The sequence below is a fragment of the Xenopus laevis genome, chromosome 3S (genome assembly GCF_017654675.1).
Source record: "Xenopus laevis strain J_2021 chromosome 3S, Xenopus_laevis_v10.1, whole genome shotgun sequence".
In the NCBI taxonomy this organism is placed as follows: Eukaryota; Metazoa; Chordata; class Amphibia; order Anura; family Pipidae; genus Xenopus; species Xenopus laevis.
The window spans coordinates 106,380,730-106,399,819 of NC_054376.1; the positions used below are offsets into that span (position 1 = coordinate 106,380,730).

A 19,090-nucleotide genomic window follows, 5' to 3' on the forward strand; every position below is an offset into this window, starting at 1 on the left:
CCATGTCAATGTTGCAATAGCTGCTCCTCAGGCAAGATGCTCAGGGGAAGCAAGTGAATGAGACCTGCTTGCGGCTGTGCCGGTCACAAGGAATTACTCAGCAGCACAGACAAGTACAAAATGGGGAGTGACACATACTGGAAGACAGTTGCAAGAAAACCAGACTGGTGGAAATACTTCTGTTAGTGACAAATGGGACAGAATATGTAAGCCTAGCCATTCGACAGCAATGCATGTTTGCCTTGGTGTCAGGTATTGGATAGAATTATTCTCAGTTCACAGGACAGCCAGAATCTATTTTGTATTTCCATTGCCTTATGGAAATTGCAGATAAAGCTTCATGTTCGTGATAGAAGCATATTCCTTCCTTGATTCCCCGACACTGTCCAGACAGAGTGTTTCTAAGATTCCAACATTCCCGAACATTTTGTGCAATTAGCTGTTTATGACAAATTGGAGAGGCTTCAAATGGGTTTTTATGCCCTACTCTGGATCAACTACCAGTTAGGCAGGTTGAACTTGATGGACGTGTGTCTTTTTTTAATGTTACTCTTTTACAAGATACACTATAGAAATATATACAGTGAGCTGTATATTTAGGTTACATATTATTATCCTATAGTGGCAGTATGTAGCCTGGAATGTAAGAGCTTAGCGCAAGCACCATAAATCATTGTGTCAGGATCTGCTTCTGCTGCATGCATTATAGATTCACAGGAAGGCTGCTGTATTTGCTTGATGCTATATTTAATTAACATCTATTCTACTAGTGTGTTTTATTGTGTCTTTGAGCCGTTATCAGGGCAGCTGAAAGTTCTCCATGATGGTGTATTCCTTCTTTTTTTTATACAGGCTGTGCAGGGTGTAAAGAGGAGATTAAACATGGCCAGTCCCTGCTAGCACTGGAAAAACAGTGGCATGTCAGTTGCTTCAAGTGTCAGACGTGTGGCATTGTCCTGACGGGAGAATATATTAGCAAGTAAGTTGCCATGTTACTCAAGGGCTGTGGGGTTTTCCCTGAGAATTAATAGAGGGCCCTGTCACCGTTTCCCCTTGCATAGAACTCCGGATAATGGATCTTTCTTTAAATCAGATCTTTATACCTTAAGTCTACTAGAAAATCATGTAAACATGAAATAAACCAAATAGGCTGGTTTTGTGTCCAATTTAAGTATATCTTAGTTGGGATCAAGTTCAAGCTACTGTTTTATTACTAAAGAGAAAATTTCTTAATTTTTTTTTAATTAATTTTTTATAATGGAGTCTATAGGAGAGACGGCCTTTCCGTAATTCATAACTTTCTGAATAACGGGTTTCCAGATAACGGATCCCATACCTGTATATTATTTGCAATAAGTGGTTTATGCAAGGGATGCAATACATTTAACATTTTGTTTGGGACTTTTGGTTGTTTAAACAAACCAATGTATTTTATCGTTTTGCACAATAAAAATTAACACTTTTTTGATAGCAGGTGATGCATTTTTAAAAAGTTTCCATCAAATTTTAATTTAAAAAATTAGGGTTTGCATTTGGTGGAGCAAATCAGTATTCAATTTCAAATTCCATTTCAATGTATAAGAAATAAACTCCCTCATATGTTAAAGGAGAAGGAAAGCTACAGAGGCATTTTATTGCCAATAGATTAGCTGCAATAGTACAAACGAGAATGCTATATTTATTCTTTAGAATGTTTTACCATACCTGAGTAAAAAGCTCTAGAAACTCTCTGTTTGTTTAGAATAGGAGCTGCAGTATTAATGTGGTGTGACATCACTTCCTGCCTGAGTCTCTCCCTGCTCTGGGCTCAGATTACAGTAGAGAAGGGAGGGGTGGGGGGAGAGGAGCAGACTGAGCATGCTCTTGCCCAGGGCAATGAGGTTTAAGCTGAAGGCAGGAAGTCTGATACAGAAGCCCACGTGTACACAATAGAAGGAAAGAAATGCAGTATTTCTTTTGACAGGGGACTCGGAGCAACATTACTTTGGGGGTTTACTGGTATATTTAGATGGGTCTTTCTGATAAGGCTTACTTAGTTTTAACCTTTCCTTCTCCTTTAATTTAAAGAGTAATTATTCTGCAGTTACTCTGCTATAATACTTTATAATGTGTTTTTTATGCTATACTTTTTTTTTTGTTCGCTTAAAAAACCTGTTGCAAGTCTGTGGGAAATCTGGAGAGAAATTGTGGGATTCGTTTTTCCCCGTGAATTTGAATGTCACTCTCATAAACGGAAACATGAAATTAATGCAAAATTGCTCAAAGCACTCATAAGCAATTTTCCAACTTTCATTCATTATTTTTTTTACTAGTTTTCAAGATATTATTAGTTTTTTACACTGTGAATATAATAAATGTGTAACAAGAGTGCCATCTTCTGGTCGTTTGACAGAACATTCTTCTTATGAGAGATTCTCTTCGAAACCTTCATTACCAGGGAGCTATTATTCATTATAGATTAATTATTTTTATTTCTGCTCTTAAATATATAACCCCCATTGCCCCATGTTGCCTCAGGTAGCCCTACCTGCCTTGCTGTAGAAATTACACTGGTGGCTTGTAGGGATGGTCGAAAGTTTTCGCCTTGTTTCGCCGCGGAAAAGACAGCCATAGACTTGTATGGCATTGTGCGTCAAAAAAAAAAGATGTGCGTCAAAAAAAAATTTCGTTGCACGTCAAAATTTTTTGGCGCCCATAGACTTTAATGGGCGGCAGCGACAACGAATTTTTGGCAAAGCGAAACGGGTCAAATTCGCCCAAGCCTAGTCTCTGGCCCTATTGACTTCTTTGTGCAGCAGAAGCCACAGTACTAGTGTGACATAACTCTTTTGTGCCATTTTTAAATGACTTCCACTACACAGAAAAGGCAGTGCAGGTGGTGGCCACATTGATTTCTGCAGCACTGGAGGGCTGACGGAGCTGGCCAAGGTACTGGAGGGCTGACGGAGCTGGCCAAGGTACTGGAGGCTATATCAGATCAAATCTACATTGTAAAATAGCTTCTTTTTTTTTGAGGCATTATAATAGAATTCTTACACTTTATAAAATTAATTTTCACCCCCTTTCATGCCCAAATATGTGTGGTGCACTTCTCATAATAAATAAACATTTTATTAAGAGATAACATTTATACCTCCAAGTTTAGCACATTTATCATTCAATACATTTTTATTGAGTTTTCCATAAATATAGTAGAATTTGTTACGCAGAGTACATTCATAGTAACAAAAGAATATACAATGCTGTATAACATGTTACAAACAAATATCTATATATAGACTCAAAAAAGACAAAAAACATACATTCCAAAGAAAAATAGGTAACATAGTGAGTAAAATAATGAAGTAAAGAAACAAATATAAACCAAATTTCAGAATTATAAAAAAAGAAGTACTGTATCAACAAATATGGCAGTATCAAGTATCAAAAATATCCGTGGACTAATAAAGCCATTTTATATTCCAATACATTTAGATTTTTAGTAGTTCTAAGACTTTAATTTTGTGACCAGGATCAATTAGTTTGAAGAAAAGACTCATCCATAAATTTGTGCTTTAAATGAGGTTCAGCTATTTTTACCAATAACGCTTCTTGCCAACGTAATTGATTTATCTGCGATCAAATATCTTTCATAGAGGGGAGAGTTTCTAAAATCCAATATAAGAGTAATGTTTTTTTCGTGGCAGCAACGAAACAAAGGATTAAGTTGGTTAACCCTTTAACATTGGGTATACATTGATTTGTCCTAGAGAAAGAAGGTGAACCAATATTTAAAAGGGCGTAAATTGGAGAGAAATTAAAGCATATTTTCAGCTTCAATTAAATTTAGTTCTCTAAGGATAAATGTGCTAATATGAGAATGTATTTCCATTCTTTTTGGAGTTGTCCTCAGATTAAGTTGGTTTGGCAAAGACTTAAAGTTAGTCTTTAAAGGGCATGTAAAGGCAAAAAAATAAAATCCCATTTTTACTTCTTTAATGAAAGAAACCTATCTCCAATATACTTTAATTAAAAAATTGTGTACTGTTTTTATAAGAAACCTGGCTGTATACAGTGAAATTCCCCCTTCATTTACTGCTGTGTATAGGAATTGTCAGATGGTCCCTAACTGCTGAGCAGGGAAACAATCATACTTATGAACAGCAGGGGGAGCCCCCGCCTTACTTCCCAGCCATGCAGAACTCAAGCAGCTTTGTTTATGATGATCCCTAAGCAGCCCAGACCACACTGAGCATGTGCACAGTCTTAGTCTTGCAAAGATGTTTAACAAAGTTACAAGATGGTGACCCCCTGTAGCCAACTTTGAAAGCATAAATTATTTGTTTGATTAGGCTTGTGGTGCAGTAAGTTCATGTTTATATTTAGTATACAAAATACAGCATTTCTAGCCTTATTCTATTTTAGAATTTACATGCCCTTTAAGTCTTTGCCAAACCAACTTAATCTGAGGACAACTCCAAAAATAATGGAACAGGTCTACATTCTCATGTTAGCACATTTATCCTTAGAGAACTGAATTTAATTGAAAGTGGGCATAGCTTGGGCCAGGTGAATCATGGGGCATGGCCTAAAAATCCTGTTTGGAAAATTGGAAGAAATAGTTAACCTCTAAATATATACATACCCAGCAGAAACAAAAACAGATTCCTTATTAGTAAGTCAGTGTAAATATCAGAGAGACACGGGCATATATTAGAAAATAGAAAGACATGGACATATGTTAAAAGCAATTCTAAGACCAACATAATAAATCTAGTGTTGAAATGCTCAGCTGACTCCCCTGACAACGCATTTGTCCTTATTACAGTGGTAGCCAGCAATATGCTGGGGCTTATTCAGCAGAAATAGCTGTCTGTAGGCGAGACATCCGTTATGTTTGTGTGTATAAGGGAAGTAATTGTAGGATGTTGCTGGTGAATAATGGACAGAGTTGATTTTACCGACTGTGTTCTCTTTTCCTGCAGAGACGGCGTGCCTTATTGTGAGTCAGATTATCATGCTCAGTTTGGCATCAAATGTGAAGCTTGCAACAAATACATCAGTGGCAGAGTCCTGGAGGTACGGCATGGTCTGTTATGACAGGTGTTCAAACACTTTTTCCAGTTTAGTTGGTTTCAGATAGTTCACCAGAAATAAAGACTTTTTCCAGTTACTTTCTATATCCTATTTGTGATCGTTTTTTCTAATACTGAAGTGTAAAGTTTAATTTCTTCACCTTCTAAAGCAGCTCTGGGAGAGGGGTCGCCGACTCATCACCTGTTCTAAATTGATACGTTTAGTTGATACATTTGTTATTGTTGTCCCTGCTGAGCAGAATCCCTGAGTTTCATTAAAGGCAGCTGTTAGAATTGATACAATAGTTGCTAATACCCCCAAGACACGCTGATAAATGTATCAACTCATGTAGCCACTAATTGTATCCACCTGTAACAATTACGACTGCTCCTGGATCACTGCGCTGCCAGACTGAGACACCAGAGACACAAACATTAAACTTTAAACTTCAATTTTGGATAAAGAATAAAAAATGACAGTAATTGAAAAAAGTCTTTGTTTACGGTGAACAATCTGAAAACAACTGAACTGAAAAAAAGTGTTTGGAAGATGAACAACCCCTTAAAGTAGTTGAATGTCTTGGTTCAATGGTAAGTGTTATTATGGCTTGGGTGACACCTACTGGAATCCCTGTACATTCTTGAACATAACCGTATAGGATCTACTGTGTAAAAGTAATAATAATAGTAATGAAAAAAAACACCTCCTTGACAAGAAACCGCAGGAAGCACATCGTTCTTGGTGTCATATTTTATCCATGGACTAGCTGAGAAGGTTAAGAATAATTGCCAAGAGAGGGCCAAGTAAGTGGAACTATGACAAAGTTGTACAGTTCATTCCCCAGCTGTCTGCTATAAAGATGAGACAGCAAACAGTCACTGCTATTAGGAACAGTCGTTCAACATGTTTATAAGCACGCACATACAAGGACACAAGCAATTAAGCTATTATAGAAAATTATATATACATATTGTAAAAGGATTTTGATGTTCTTGTTAACCGTCCCTTCCTGCTTTATACTTTGGCTATGAGTATTAGAGCCCTACAAAATCTGTAGCTCTTCAAACTATTGTCTGCAGTCTGTCTCTTGGTGTTTCTTGGTCTGGTGCGTGTTGCTTTTCTTGTCATTATTTCTGCTGCTCTAAAGGCCATTCATGGACAGCAGCAGAGGATGCATTTTATTTATTTGCTCTTTGTTTCAACAGTTGGGGTGTAGATTTAATTTAAGGGTATAATGTAACGATTCGTGTTGCTTTAGATTTTTATAATGGAACGTAGTGGAAGCTTAGGGAACTGTTTGGGCCTTAAGTTAAAAGGGCTCCACGGGGTTATCCACAGAGTTCTGCAGCTGGAAATCTGCACGTAGGACTTTTGGGTGAGGTTATTGCTGGGCGGGTTTGTAGATCGCTGGTCTTATCTATGACAAGTTTTACTTCTTTACACATTTTAAAAATTTTCTGTCCCACCTACTTATGATGTCACATCAAGATATAACAGCAACAACACTTCCTGTTTCTTGGTGGTCAGTAGGTCAAGGATCTAGTTGCAAACAAGGCAGTTGTGGGTTGGGTAGCAGGTCCAAACTGTTACAAAATAAGGCGACTAAGGAGAGCTCTACTGGACTATTACATTGGCTCCAACTCCCTAAGCAGAGCAGGCTTTTTTCTGTTAATGACATAACTACAGTACTTTGTTGCACTTTTGTTATCACTAGTGGTTTAGGGATCGGCAAGATGTGGAGAAATGCTCCAATACTCGTTAAGTAATCCAACATCTTGCCCCACTGGAGATACCCCATGAAAAAAATTGTGACCACAAAATAAATTGGATATTTGATTACATTCTATGTGAACTGCAGTAGACCAAATGATTAGGCTAGATGACTTCTGCTGCTGTACTTTTTTCTTTCAATAAGTTTTTGTTGAGTTTTTTTTTTTTTTTAAATGTCAAGCATATTACATATATCAGCTTAGAACTGAGTAAGGTGTGGTAAGACTATTGGGAAACAGAGCTTTTCACGTTATTGATTGTCTGTGATTGTCAGTAAATCAGTGCACTGTCCTAGCCTGTGTAGTTGCTTTGAGATGTCGATAGATGTAGCAGTAGTCGACAGTTCCTGCTGTAGTAAAGTTTTGAACTTGTTGAGAAGAGCTGCAATACCATCGTGTTGGTGTGGTTGTGGTGTAGGCTCTAGTTTAAGGCTGAGGGCGAACAAGGAGTCATCTTGAGAAGCCATTGGTGCCGAGCCTGGATCCTGAGACCTAGTCAGCATGGCTACGACACTTCTATCTGGAAGGTTGGGCTTAGCAGGTAGGCCCTTCTGCTCCCAGTTATGTCTCTGATGTGCCATATAGTGAGATCCCCAGAGCTTAGGGATCGTCGTGTGATGTCGCCCGCCCTCTTAATGCAGCTGAAACGTGATTATTGAGACATTGGGTGAGGAGCAACCTCAAGGTGAGGCCATCTTTGATCGCTCCTCACTAGCGCCCTCTCGCTGTTGTACATTTTTACTCAATTTTTAATGAGCAGGTCTCCTTGAGGCCAGATTCCTTATAATGGCAACCACTGTTCGTGCTGTTCCACATTAGACATTTCAGTATTTCCATTTTGATTATCTACTCCAGTGATCCCCAACCAATGGCCCATGACATGTTGCTCACCAACCCCTTGGATGTTGCTCTCAAAGCAGGTGCTTATTTTTGAATTCCAGGCTTGGAGACAAGTTCTGGTTGTGCCAAAAACCAGGTGTACTGCCAAATAGAGCCTCCAGTAGGCTGCCAGTCCATATTGGAGCTACCAGAAATCCAATTACAGTCCTTATTTTGCATCTCACTTGGACTTTATTCATGCTTGTGTTGCTCCCCAACTCTTTTTACATTTGAATGTGCCTCATGGGGACCCCTGATCTACTCAATGACCCACAGTGGATGCTGCAGCCTAGAGTCAGGCCACACAGAATCAGATCACGTATACAGCTGCATGGGGCTAGTTACTTGCTCCGCTGCCATCTAACAGAAAAAGCTCTATAGAATACAGATGAACCCAAATCTAGAAGGTCATTTTTAGAACAGTATATATTTTTCTGAAATGTAAAAAGGACACATTTTTCTCTTTTAAATTGGCCTGAGCTCTTTCATATCCCTGCCAGCATCATGTTCATATCACATGTTTAGCTATAATTGAAGGAAATCAGCCTGAGCAGCATGAACGCAATGGACTGGAAATAAAAGCGCTTCAGAACCTCAGGCCGTCACTGTGACCTTGAAACTGGTGTCTTGTGTACATAACAGATACAGAGCTGGGGATGTGTATGGGGCTCAAGTTCTCTCCCTTTGTGCTGGTGGTCATCATCATTCCTCTGCATGCCGGAGACAATATTACAATCTGCCGCTGTCTGTCATTATACAATTAGGCCTTGTACAGTACATTTGGCATAGGTAATTTTATTCTTCCAATATTTATCTTAGAGAGAGGGAATGTCAAATGATTTATGTAGTAACATAAGTTCTGATTAGAATGGATGATATCAGCAGGTTCTGACAGAAATAACATTTCTCAAATCACTGTATGGAGTGCGGAGTACAATTTGCACCTAGTGCCAGTGGGTAAGTCCAGCCTGCTCTGATAAAATGCACATAAGGTTTAAAGGAACAGTTCAGTGTGAAAATAAAAACTGGGTAAATACAGGAGATAGTATGTACAAAATAAAAAAAAATTCTAATATAGTTATCCAAAAATGTAATGTATAAACATGGATGTCTAACATAACAGAACACTAGTTCCTGCTTTTCAGCTCTCTAACTCTGAGTTAGTCAGTGACGTGAAGGGGGGGCACATGGGACATAACTGTTCAGTGAGTTTGCAAGTGATTCTCAGCATTCAGCTCAGATTCAAAAGCAACAATTATGACCCATGTGCCCCCCCCCCCTCAAGTCACTGATTGGTTACTTCCTGGTTACCAATCAGTGGAAACCAAGAGAGCTGCAAAGCAGGAAGTAGTGTTCTGGCTATTATGTTAGACATACAGTCACTCCAGCCTTTATACATTACATTTTTGCCAAACTAACTATATTAGACATATTATTTTTTTATTTTGCACAGCCTATCTATTTACCCAGTTTTTATTTTTACTCGGAACAATTCCTTTAAGTACAGGGTGCACAGACACAAGGGAGCCCTGGGATTAGCACCTGCAGAGAGTTCTTGTTATTTCCAGGACTCCCTTTTTATGGGTGGGCCCTATACACTTAACTGAGTTGACACCCACATCCATATTTACTTTAATTCTGGCATTGGTAATATTGCACTGCGAGTAAAACAATGCTATTTTCCCAACACTTTTGCTCTGTGCACATACATTGATAAATGAACAACCTTCCTGAATCATTGAGATTTGATATTTTCTGTTTTTTTTCTAAATGGAGCCCAAGAAAGAAAATTTAAAATGCTTTCATAATCCATTTTCTGTCAAAGGAACGTTAAACTTAGTACAAAGCAATATTCGTTTATCCCCAAGAGCAGAGAACAGACTGAAATACTTTTTTGAGGCAAATTAAAAAGGAGGAAAAGGAGCATGAAATGAAAGTAGGATTCTGTGTTTATAAGTGTTCCTTTATTGCTTCCTTCAGGCAGGCGGCAAGCACTATCACCCCACGTGTGCACGATGTGTTCGATGCCAGCAGATGTTTTCGGAGGGGGAAGAAATGTACCTGACAGGTAATGTATATGCCAGCCTTAGCCCAAAGACAGGGAAACATCATCTAATAAATGTGGTACCCCAGGCTGTTTGACAGCTAGAGACACAGGATTCGGGATACCTGCAACGTTTATATTTGTTAGGAGGCAAATTTGTGAAAATTCTTTCCTGACTGCCTGGAAAGTAACTGATGGTTTGCCTTTAAAGGGGTTGTTCACCTTTAAATTAAATTTGATGTATGATGTAGAGAGTAATATTCTGAGACAATTTGCATTTGGTTTTCATTTTTTACTATTTAAGGTTATTGAGTTATTTAGCTTTTTATTCAGCAGCTCTCTAGTTTGCAGTTTCAGTAATCTGGTTGCTAGGGTCCAAATTCCCCTAGCTCCCCTATTCTCCAACCATGCACTGATTTTAATATCAGACTGGAGTGTGAATAGGAGAGGTCTGAATAGAAAGATGAGGAATAAAAAGTAACAACAACAATACATTTGTAGCCTTACAGAGCATTTGTTTTTTTAAAAGGGGTCACTGACGCCCATTTGAAAGCTGCAAAGAGTCAGAAGAAAAAGGGAAATAACTATAAAACTATAGAAAATAAATAATGAAGACCAATTGAAAAGTTCTATATCATACTTGGGGTCCATTTACTTTGCTCGAGTGAAGAAATAGAGGAAAAATAGATCGAATTTTGAATCTTTTTTTTGGCTACTTCAACCATCAAATGGGCTACTTCGACCTTCGACTACGACCTTCGACTTCGAATCGAATGATTCAAACTAAAAATCGTTCGACTATTCGATTGTCGAAGTACTGATTCTTTAAAAAATTCTTCGACCCCCTAGTTCACCACCTAAAACCTACCGAGGCCAATGTTAGCCTATGGGGAAGGTCCCCATAGGCTTCCTAACAATTTTCTGATCGAAGGAATATCCTACGATCTATGGATTAAAATCCTTTGAATCGTTCGTTTCGAAGGATTATTCCTTCGATCATCGACCGTAGGAATAGTGGTAAATTTTACTTCAACGGTCGAATATCGAGGGTTAATTAACCCTCGATATTCGACCCTAGGTAAATGTGCCCCTAAGAGTTACATTAAAGGTGAACCAACCCTTTAATTTAAATTTTAGTATGTTATAGAATGGCTAATTCTAAGCAACTTTTCCTATGGTCTTCATTGTTTATTTTTCATAGTTTATGAATTATTTGTGTTCTTTTTCTGACTCTCTTCAGCTGTCAAATGGGGGTCCCTGGCCTCATCAAAAAAAAACAAATGCTCTGTAAAGTTACAAATGCTACTTTTTATTACTCATCTTTCTATTCAGGCCCTCTCCTATTCGTATTCCAGTCTATTATTCAAATCAATGCATGGTTTCTAGAATTATTTGGATTCAAGCAAGCAGCTGAAATTGCAAGATGAAGAACTGCTGAATAAAAAGCTAAATATAAATAAAAACTAATTGCAATTTGTCTCAGGATATCACGCTCTACACCATACTAATGGTAAACTCAAAGGTGAGCAACCCCTTTAGGGAACTGGCACTGCTTTGGGGGAAGTAGCAGTTTGTCAGAATTGATATGACTGCTTTAAAGGAAAAATAACCCCCAAATAAGAAAAGCCCCTACCTAATTCCCTAGGTAGTCCCCCTCCCAGCTCCCCCCTCCCCCCACATAGTTAGTTACCCCTGAAATTGCCCCTAAGAGTTTGCTCATATATCGGTGCAGAGTTAGAGCAGGGGAGCTCATGGGTGCCACCTTTCCAGATCTCAGGTCCTCTTCTGAAAGGGAGCGCCGCATCGGCATATGCACAGTTGGAACAGTCTTTCGGTTCATAGCAATTGCGCATGCGTCAAAAGTGCCGGAAATTGCTGAAGGGAAAGAAGAGGACCCAAAGAAGACCGGAGATCCAGAAGATGGCACCCATGAGCTCCGCTGCGATTAATCTGCACCAATACGTGAGCAATTTCAGGGGTATCTAATTATGTTGGGGAGAAGCAGGGAGGGGGTACTACCTAGGGTAGTAGGTAGGGGTTTTTCTTTTTGGGGGGTTAGTTCTCCTTTAAACTGTCAAGTTCAGTTCTTCAGCACCCTAACTATTTTAAAGCTTGCAGAAAACAAATGTACATTTGTGCATGAAATGCAAGTTTGGTAAACTTATTTTGCCCTAACATATTCTAGCAGTTTTTTCTGTTTTTTAAATTATCCAACTGACATTGTGTATGTATAAATTCTGGAAAAGACAGGTGCGTTGTGGGGGAAAAAAATAGGGGTTGCATTCAAAATTGCACTTTGCCAACTGCATCAAGGTAAGTAAATGAGCCCTATGGGGTTCGGACGAATCCCAAAAAGAGGGGTTTGGTGTATCCCTAGTCTGTACATTTTATACACAGTTGAAGCATTCTTATATTTAAATTACCTGCTTGGAGACAAGTTTTAGTTGCATAAAAACTAGGTGTACTGCCAAAGAGAGCCTCCTGTATGCTGCCAGTCCATATGGGGACAGCCAATCACAGCCCTTATTTGGCACCCCCAAGAACCCTGTTCACGCCTGTGTTGCTCCCCAACTTTTATTTACATTTAAATATGGCTTACAGGTATAAAAGCCTGGGGACCCCCTACCTACAGAATGGGCAGACTCATCCCTTTTAGTTTCTGAAGAATGGTGTGGCTCTGCTTCAGTAGACAAATGGTGGGAATGCCAGGAAAACCCAGGTTTATCCTAGGATATCTGGCACACATTTGCCAGCCTTCTGCAGTTCCTTAATTAATGACCCACAACGTTTCTTCTAAAAGCATTTGCATGCAGCATTTTTCTTCTAAAAGCAAAATGTAAAATGTGGTCATGACTGATATAGCCTTAAAGATCTGCAGGCCAGCCACATAAAAATCATAAGCGTCTGACCCTCTTGAAACACCAGCATTTATGAGCAGTCGTCCTCCCATTAACTCCAGACATGTATTGCCTGGGACAAGCAAAATATTAGGCAACTGCTTATTTGGCCCTAGTGTCAATTCATAAGTAACCGTAATTTACTTGGTTGCCCTCTTTGGTTTGTTAGTTATCTGTATTTCAGCTTTAAATTTTGCTTTTGGATAATGTCACAGAAAGAAACCTGCCAGCCATGATGATTAACTGGCATAGAAAGCTGAGGAAAAACATATAAAAAATATATAAACATTGAGATAGAATATTTTATACACAGAGTTGCTGATGTTATGTATGAAAGCGCAACTTGCGTTTGATTTCAACTACTGTTCCTGCATGAGCATGTCAGCCTTGTTATGCCAGTGCCAGAGAAATAACTCTAGTGCCCTCTTCTGGACTATGATCACACTTTTCAGACAGAAATGATTGCTCTCCTTATATTCCATATGTTTTTGGTGCCAACATATCATATAAAGATACAGCATAGAATAGTCATGTTGTTACTGGTGACATTTGGTGACAGTTATAATAAATTAATTTCACTAAAGTATAGACCAGGCGGTGATTTATTGTTACAGGCTGTAACAGGCCGGACTGTTTACAGCCTGTTACAATAAATCACGCCTTTTAAATACCAGAGTGCCCTCTGGTCTATAATTTAGTGAAATGTGAATAGAGTTGGGACGCTGGAGGCTGAGCACCCTGTGAGTCTGTGTATTCCACACATAGGAGCTGCACGGGGGAGTGTTGCACGGAGGGTGGGTCTGGAGCTGTTCTTTTTTTATCTACTATATTAAATGAATTGTTCAGTGTCCCTTCCCATACAAGGTGGTATAATATTTCACAGCTTGCTAAACCAGTGCTATCATTACTGTCCCCTGCACTCAATAATAAAAATGCTTTAAAGGAAAACTAAAGCTTAACTAAAGAAGTAGCTAGAAATGTTGTATATTGTGTTTTGTGCTTCTGTACCAGCCCAAGGCAACCACAACCCTAACCCTTTAGCAGGGAAGATCTGTGTCTCTAAAGATGCCCCAGTAGCTCCCCATCTTCTTTTCTGCTGATTCACTGCACATGCTATGTACTGCTGTCACTTAATGAGCTTAGGGCCCACTCTTAGGGCCCACTCACAATATACAGTACACATAGAATAGAAATGTCACAATATAAGGCTGATTAGTAATTAATACAGATAATTACTACATGGCAGCTCAAAAACCATTGCAACGAGCATCAGAATTTACTAATCAGCCCTGTAGCATCAGTTTATATTACAGCCCAACCACATTTCCTGCTTGTAAATTTATGATGACCCCTAAGCTCAGCATCTCAACAGCTGCTCAGAGCCCACTGAGCATGTGAGTGTCACAGACACTTTCCAAGATGGTGACCCCCTGTGACAAGTTTGAAGTCCTGGATCATTGCTGCCATTGAGAAGCTGAAAATTTAGACTGGTGCAAGAAGTACATTATATGACATAATACATTTTTATCCATATTCTTTTTAATGGTTTATTTCTCCTTTAAGGAACAAGAATTAATCCATCAATCTTCTTTTTCAGAAGGAAACCTATTTCCCTGAACTGCCTCAGCGTTTTTTCCCCTAGGCTATAATGAAAAGTCGCTGCGCTAATGCACACGCGGCGATGCGTTTTCCATAGTCGCCCGAAGTTGCCTCGTGTGAACTAACCCTTACAATCCATCTGAGTTGAGAGGGGACCCCAGTTCTGTTTCCTACACTACTACAGTGCTTCCTTTTTTCCATGTATACACAAGGGAAGAATGGTGTGAATATATTTGTTTATATTGTGTGTAAACATGAAAAGATGGATGCACTGTGGCAATGTATGGCAGGAAATACATACAAACACATTATAAGCGCCATCTCTTCTCACTCCTACTGTTCTTATCTTCCATGGAACTGCCAACAATGTATAGAAGCATAACCCTTTACCCATAACACACAGAAATGCATACATTACAAGGGATACATTTTTAGCATTTCTTTACTAGTCAGCTACACCATGAAATACATATACCAGTTCCACTGGGCTATGCTATATTTACAAAAATACCAAAGCACACAGCATAGGTTTGATTCACTTCTGTTACATTAAAGGGCATCTAAAGTCTAAAACAGAATAAGGCTAGAAATGCTGTATTTTGTATACTAAACATAAACATGAACTTACTGCACCACAAGCCTAATCAAACAAATAATTTATGCTTTCAAAGTTGGCTACAGGGGGGTCACCATCTTGTAACTTTGTTATACATCTTTGCAAGACTAAGACTGTGCACATGCTCAGTGTGGTCTGGGCTGCTTAGGGATCATCATAAACAAAGCTGCTTGAGTTCTGCATGACTGGGAAGTAAGGCGGGGGCTCCCCCTGCTGTTCATAAGTATGATTGTTTCCCTGCTCAGCAGTTAGGGACCATCTGACAATTCCTATCCACAGCAGTAAATGAAGGGAGAATTTCACTGCCTACAGTCAGGTTTCTTATAAAAACAGTACACATTTTTTAATTAACGTATATTGGAGATAGGTTTCTTTTTCATTAAAAAAAGTAAAAATGGGATTTTATATATTTGCCTTTACATGCCCTTTAAATGATGATGTGAAGCCAAAGGCAGGGGTGGTAATCAAAACATAGTTCAATATGTGCAGTCTAGCTTTACCTGTGGTGTCTCAAGCCAGTGCTGTAGCTACATTGCTTACAAATCATCATTTTAATAGAAATAACATACCTCCCAACGTTGTGAACACGACAGTCCAGATTTTGACTGCTCAACCCGAAGTCTTGGATTTACTGAAATGTCCCGACTTTGATCTCCTGCACTGAACAGCAAGAAAAAGATGCAATGTTTCTAACTTAATTCGCTTTTGGAAAAGAGCCCAGGACACTCCACATGTGCAGTTCGATACTTTTGTTACAATTTAGAAAATCAAAGCAACTGTAACAATGCAGCTTAAAGGGCAAGCCCCCTTCATTAACAAAACTGTAATAACACATAAAAACCACAGAAATGTGTACAAACGTTCATAACCTGACAAATGGACATGGTAATTAGGGTTTGTGGCCACAAAAATGGGTGTGGTCAAAAAAATTGCAACGCTACGTGTGCTAAAACTTTTTGTCCCTCTTTCTATTTCCAAAATGTTGGGAGTTATGATATAATATATTTAAGAATTAAAGGGGTGGAGGGATTCACCTTCAGGTTAACTTTATGTCATAACGACCTATTCTAAGCAAGTTTTCAATTGATTATCATTATTTATATTTTTACTGTTTTCTGTATTATTCACCTTCCTTTTTCCAGCTTGGAAATTTGAGTCACTGACCCCAGCAGCCAAAAAACTATTGGTCTGTGAGGCTACAACATTATTGTTATCTTTTTATTACTTTCTATTTAGACCCTGCTCTATTCATATTTCTGTGTCCCTTTCAAATGTCTGGTTGCTGGTTTAAATTGAACCCTAGCAACCAAGTAGCCACTAAAATTCCAAACTGGACAGCAGCTGAACAAAAAGCTAAATTATTAAAAAAAACGCATATAATAAAAAGACCAATTAGAAACTGTCTCGGAGTAGCATTCCCTATATCATATCAAAACATAATTTAAAGGTCACTCTGGGGGGGCTGTGCTTTATATGTTTGCCATTGTGTGGATGTTGGAAAGCTTTTCTTAGAACCAATGTCATCGCCTTTATCGATCTCAAGCACTTGATGGAAATCTAATTAAAGTGTCGTAACATAAACAAGTAATGAGGCCGAAGGAATCCATAAACCCCAATGCAGACTGCGTTAAAGTGACAGTCATGTTGGAACACATGTAGATCAACAAATTATGAGTAGCTGGGATGTAAACTCTCTTTTTCTAGCATGAATATTCAATAGGGATGCACCGAATCCCCTATTTTGGATTCGGCCGAATCCTGAATCTTTCTGGAAAGATTTGTCCAAATACCGAATCTAATATGCAAATTAGGGGTGGGATGGGGAAAATATTTTTTTCTTCCTTGTTTTGTGACAAAAAGTCAAAAAAAGTAAAAAAAAAAAAACAAGTCCCTCCCCAACCCTAATTTGCATATGCAAATTTGGATTTGGTTCTGGCCTGGCAGAAGGATTCGGACGAATCCGAGTCCTGCTGAAAAAGGCTGAATCCTGGCCGAATCCCGAACCGAATCCTGGATTCGGTGCATCCCTAATATTCAAAGAGACAAGATTGTTAGCAATGTTTGAAGAAGGATATGCCTTCTGTGTGTGGGTACCATCAATGCAATTTAAGATGCTAATACTGATTTATGCTTTCAATGAGGAAGCATGAAGAACTCAGACAGAGCAATTATCAGGGATTCCCTAGAGTGCTCACAGCCATCTTCATCTTCAAGGTGACCTTCTCATGTCTGCATTAAATACCCCCATTATCTTCCAGCACTCTAAGGGAATGTATTTGTTCTGTGCTTACATTTTCACTTTATCAAATTATTCATTTGCAAAGTACCTTTTTTAAAATTCTACTATGGGCTTGAAAGAGGTTTTCTGCCAAGTTCCCTGTGACTTTCTTTTTTTTTTGTATTTAGTGGTTTTTTTTGTGTTGCTGTTTTTGCTCCATTCCAGCAGTTAAGACTGTCTAGATGCAATTATACCAGCTTAAATGCTGAATTTCTCCCCAGGCTCTGAAGTGTGGCATCCAATCTGTAAACAGGCAGCTCGTGCAGAGAAGAAGCTCAAAGTGAGTAAAGTGACACAGAGTTTATGGCAGTGATCCCCAACCAGTAGCTCATGAGCAACATGTTGCTCTCCAACCACTTGGATGTTGCTCCCAGTGGCCTCAAACCAATAGTTTATTTTTGAATTACTGGCTTAGAGGCAAGTTTTTGCTGCATAAAAACTAAATATTCTGCCAAACAGAGCCTCAAGCAGGTTGACAGTCCACATAGGGGATATAAGATGGTCAATCACAGCCCTTATTTGGCACCCCAAAAACATTTTTCATGCTAGCATTGCTTCCCAACTCATCTGAATGTTGCTCACGGGTTCAAAGGGTTGGGGATCCCTGGTTTAGGGGATCCATAAATTGTATATGCACCTCAGGAAAGCACTGATCAATAAACAAGGCAAGATAGAGAGAGGGTGAATTTTATAACCTATAAGAGATAATTATATAGTTTCCTGGGAAAATGTTTTTTCCATGGACCCACAGCCCCACTAGCAGTTAGCTTTCATTTTTTCATGCAACAAGATAATTCCATCTTGGATTCTCCAAAGGGCAATATAAACCATTACAACATTTGCTCTCTATCTTTTTACCCATAAGATTTTAATTTCATATAGCAGACCAGTAACTGCTGCATGCTGATTGGTTGCTGTTGGTTGATAGACCCAGAGACAACTTACCCCAGGACTTTTGTATGTAACTGTTTGTTGGGGCTAACTGTACCACTAAAGTTAAAGGTGGAATGGATGTGGTTGTGCCATTGAACTTTTCTCTCTTCACAGTACAGAAGGGCGTCTGAGACCTCCATCTCTCCTCCAGGGTCTAGTATTGGCTCACCCAATCGTGTTATATGTGTAAGTAACAAGTAACCAAAGTCCAATACAGGGGCTTTTTCAAGTTTAAGGGGTTATTTACTAAAACTTGACTTCTCTCCCTTTTTAAAAAAAATTCAACCAAACTCCAAAAAAAACCCCTTCATTACCAATAAAACGTCTTAAAAAAACAGTGCAACATAAAGTTGTGAGCATGAATAAGAATTGTGCGACTTTTTCGAATTGTCACCCTGAAAACTCTAATATATCATGTTATCGAACGAAAACCAGCACAAACAGCCTGAAACTATAGAAAATTCTGAAAGTAAAAAACATGTTCCAGTTGTTAAAGGAACTGTCTGCTATTGACTTTTACATGATTTCAACAGGTTTTAGCCGGAATATTTTTGGATTTTTATCAGCTTCAGAGCGTATTTTTTCCCTTCCTTAAAAATCTTAGTTTTTCACCCTTTAAAAACTTGACCAAAAAAAATTGAGATTTAGTAAATCGGCCCGTTAAAGGAGAACTAAACCCCCTGTACTAAGCCTCCTTCCCTCTCCCTCCCCATTAGTAAAAATAGAACCCTTGTAAAAAATCTGACCCTAAAATGCAGCACATCGTAGCTTCCGGGCATCATCTTCTGCCACTTCACATTCTTTTTCTGGGCTCAACGCCAATTGAGCATGTGCAGTTGAAGCCAATTCCTGACTTGGCCGACAGCGCATTCTCCCACAGGCTTTGTGTTAGCGTTGAGCCCCAAAAGAATAAGAAGCTGCGGAAGATTGTGCCTGGAGCTCTGCATTTTAGGGTCAGATTTTTTAAGGGGTTGTCTTTGACTAATGCAAAGTGCAGGAAGGGAAAGGGAGGGCAGGTAG

General features: G+C 38.9%; 1 protein-coding gene across 10 annotated transcripts in view; it reads left to right on the top strand.

The window, feature by feature from the left end:
- Positions 1-19,090, top strand: part of ablim3.S (actin binding LIM protein family member 3 S homeolog) — a 164,361-nt gene that overhangs the window by 112,983 nt on the left and 32,288 nt on the right. For all 10 annotated transcript variants that reach the window (XM_041588712.1, XM_041588713.1, XM_041588714.1 and 7 more), the window contains exons 5-9: positions 853-979; positions 4,965-5,058; positions 9,684-9,771; positions 17,359-17,417; positions 18,185-18,256. In XM_041588712.1, coding sequence (XP_041444646.1) covers positions 853-979; positions 4,965-5,058; positions 9,684-9,771; positions 17,359-17,417; positions 18,185-18,256 — 440 coding nt within the window. The remainder of the gene's footprint in view (positions 1-852; positions 980-4,964; positions 5,059-9,683; positions 9,772-17,358; positions 17,418-18,184; positions 18,257-19,090) is intronic.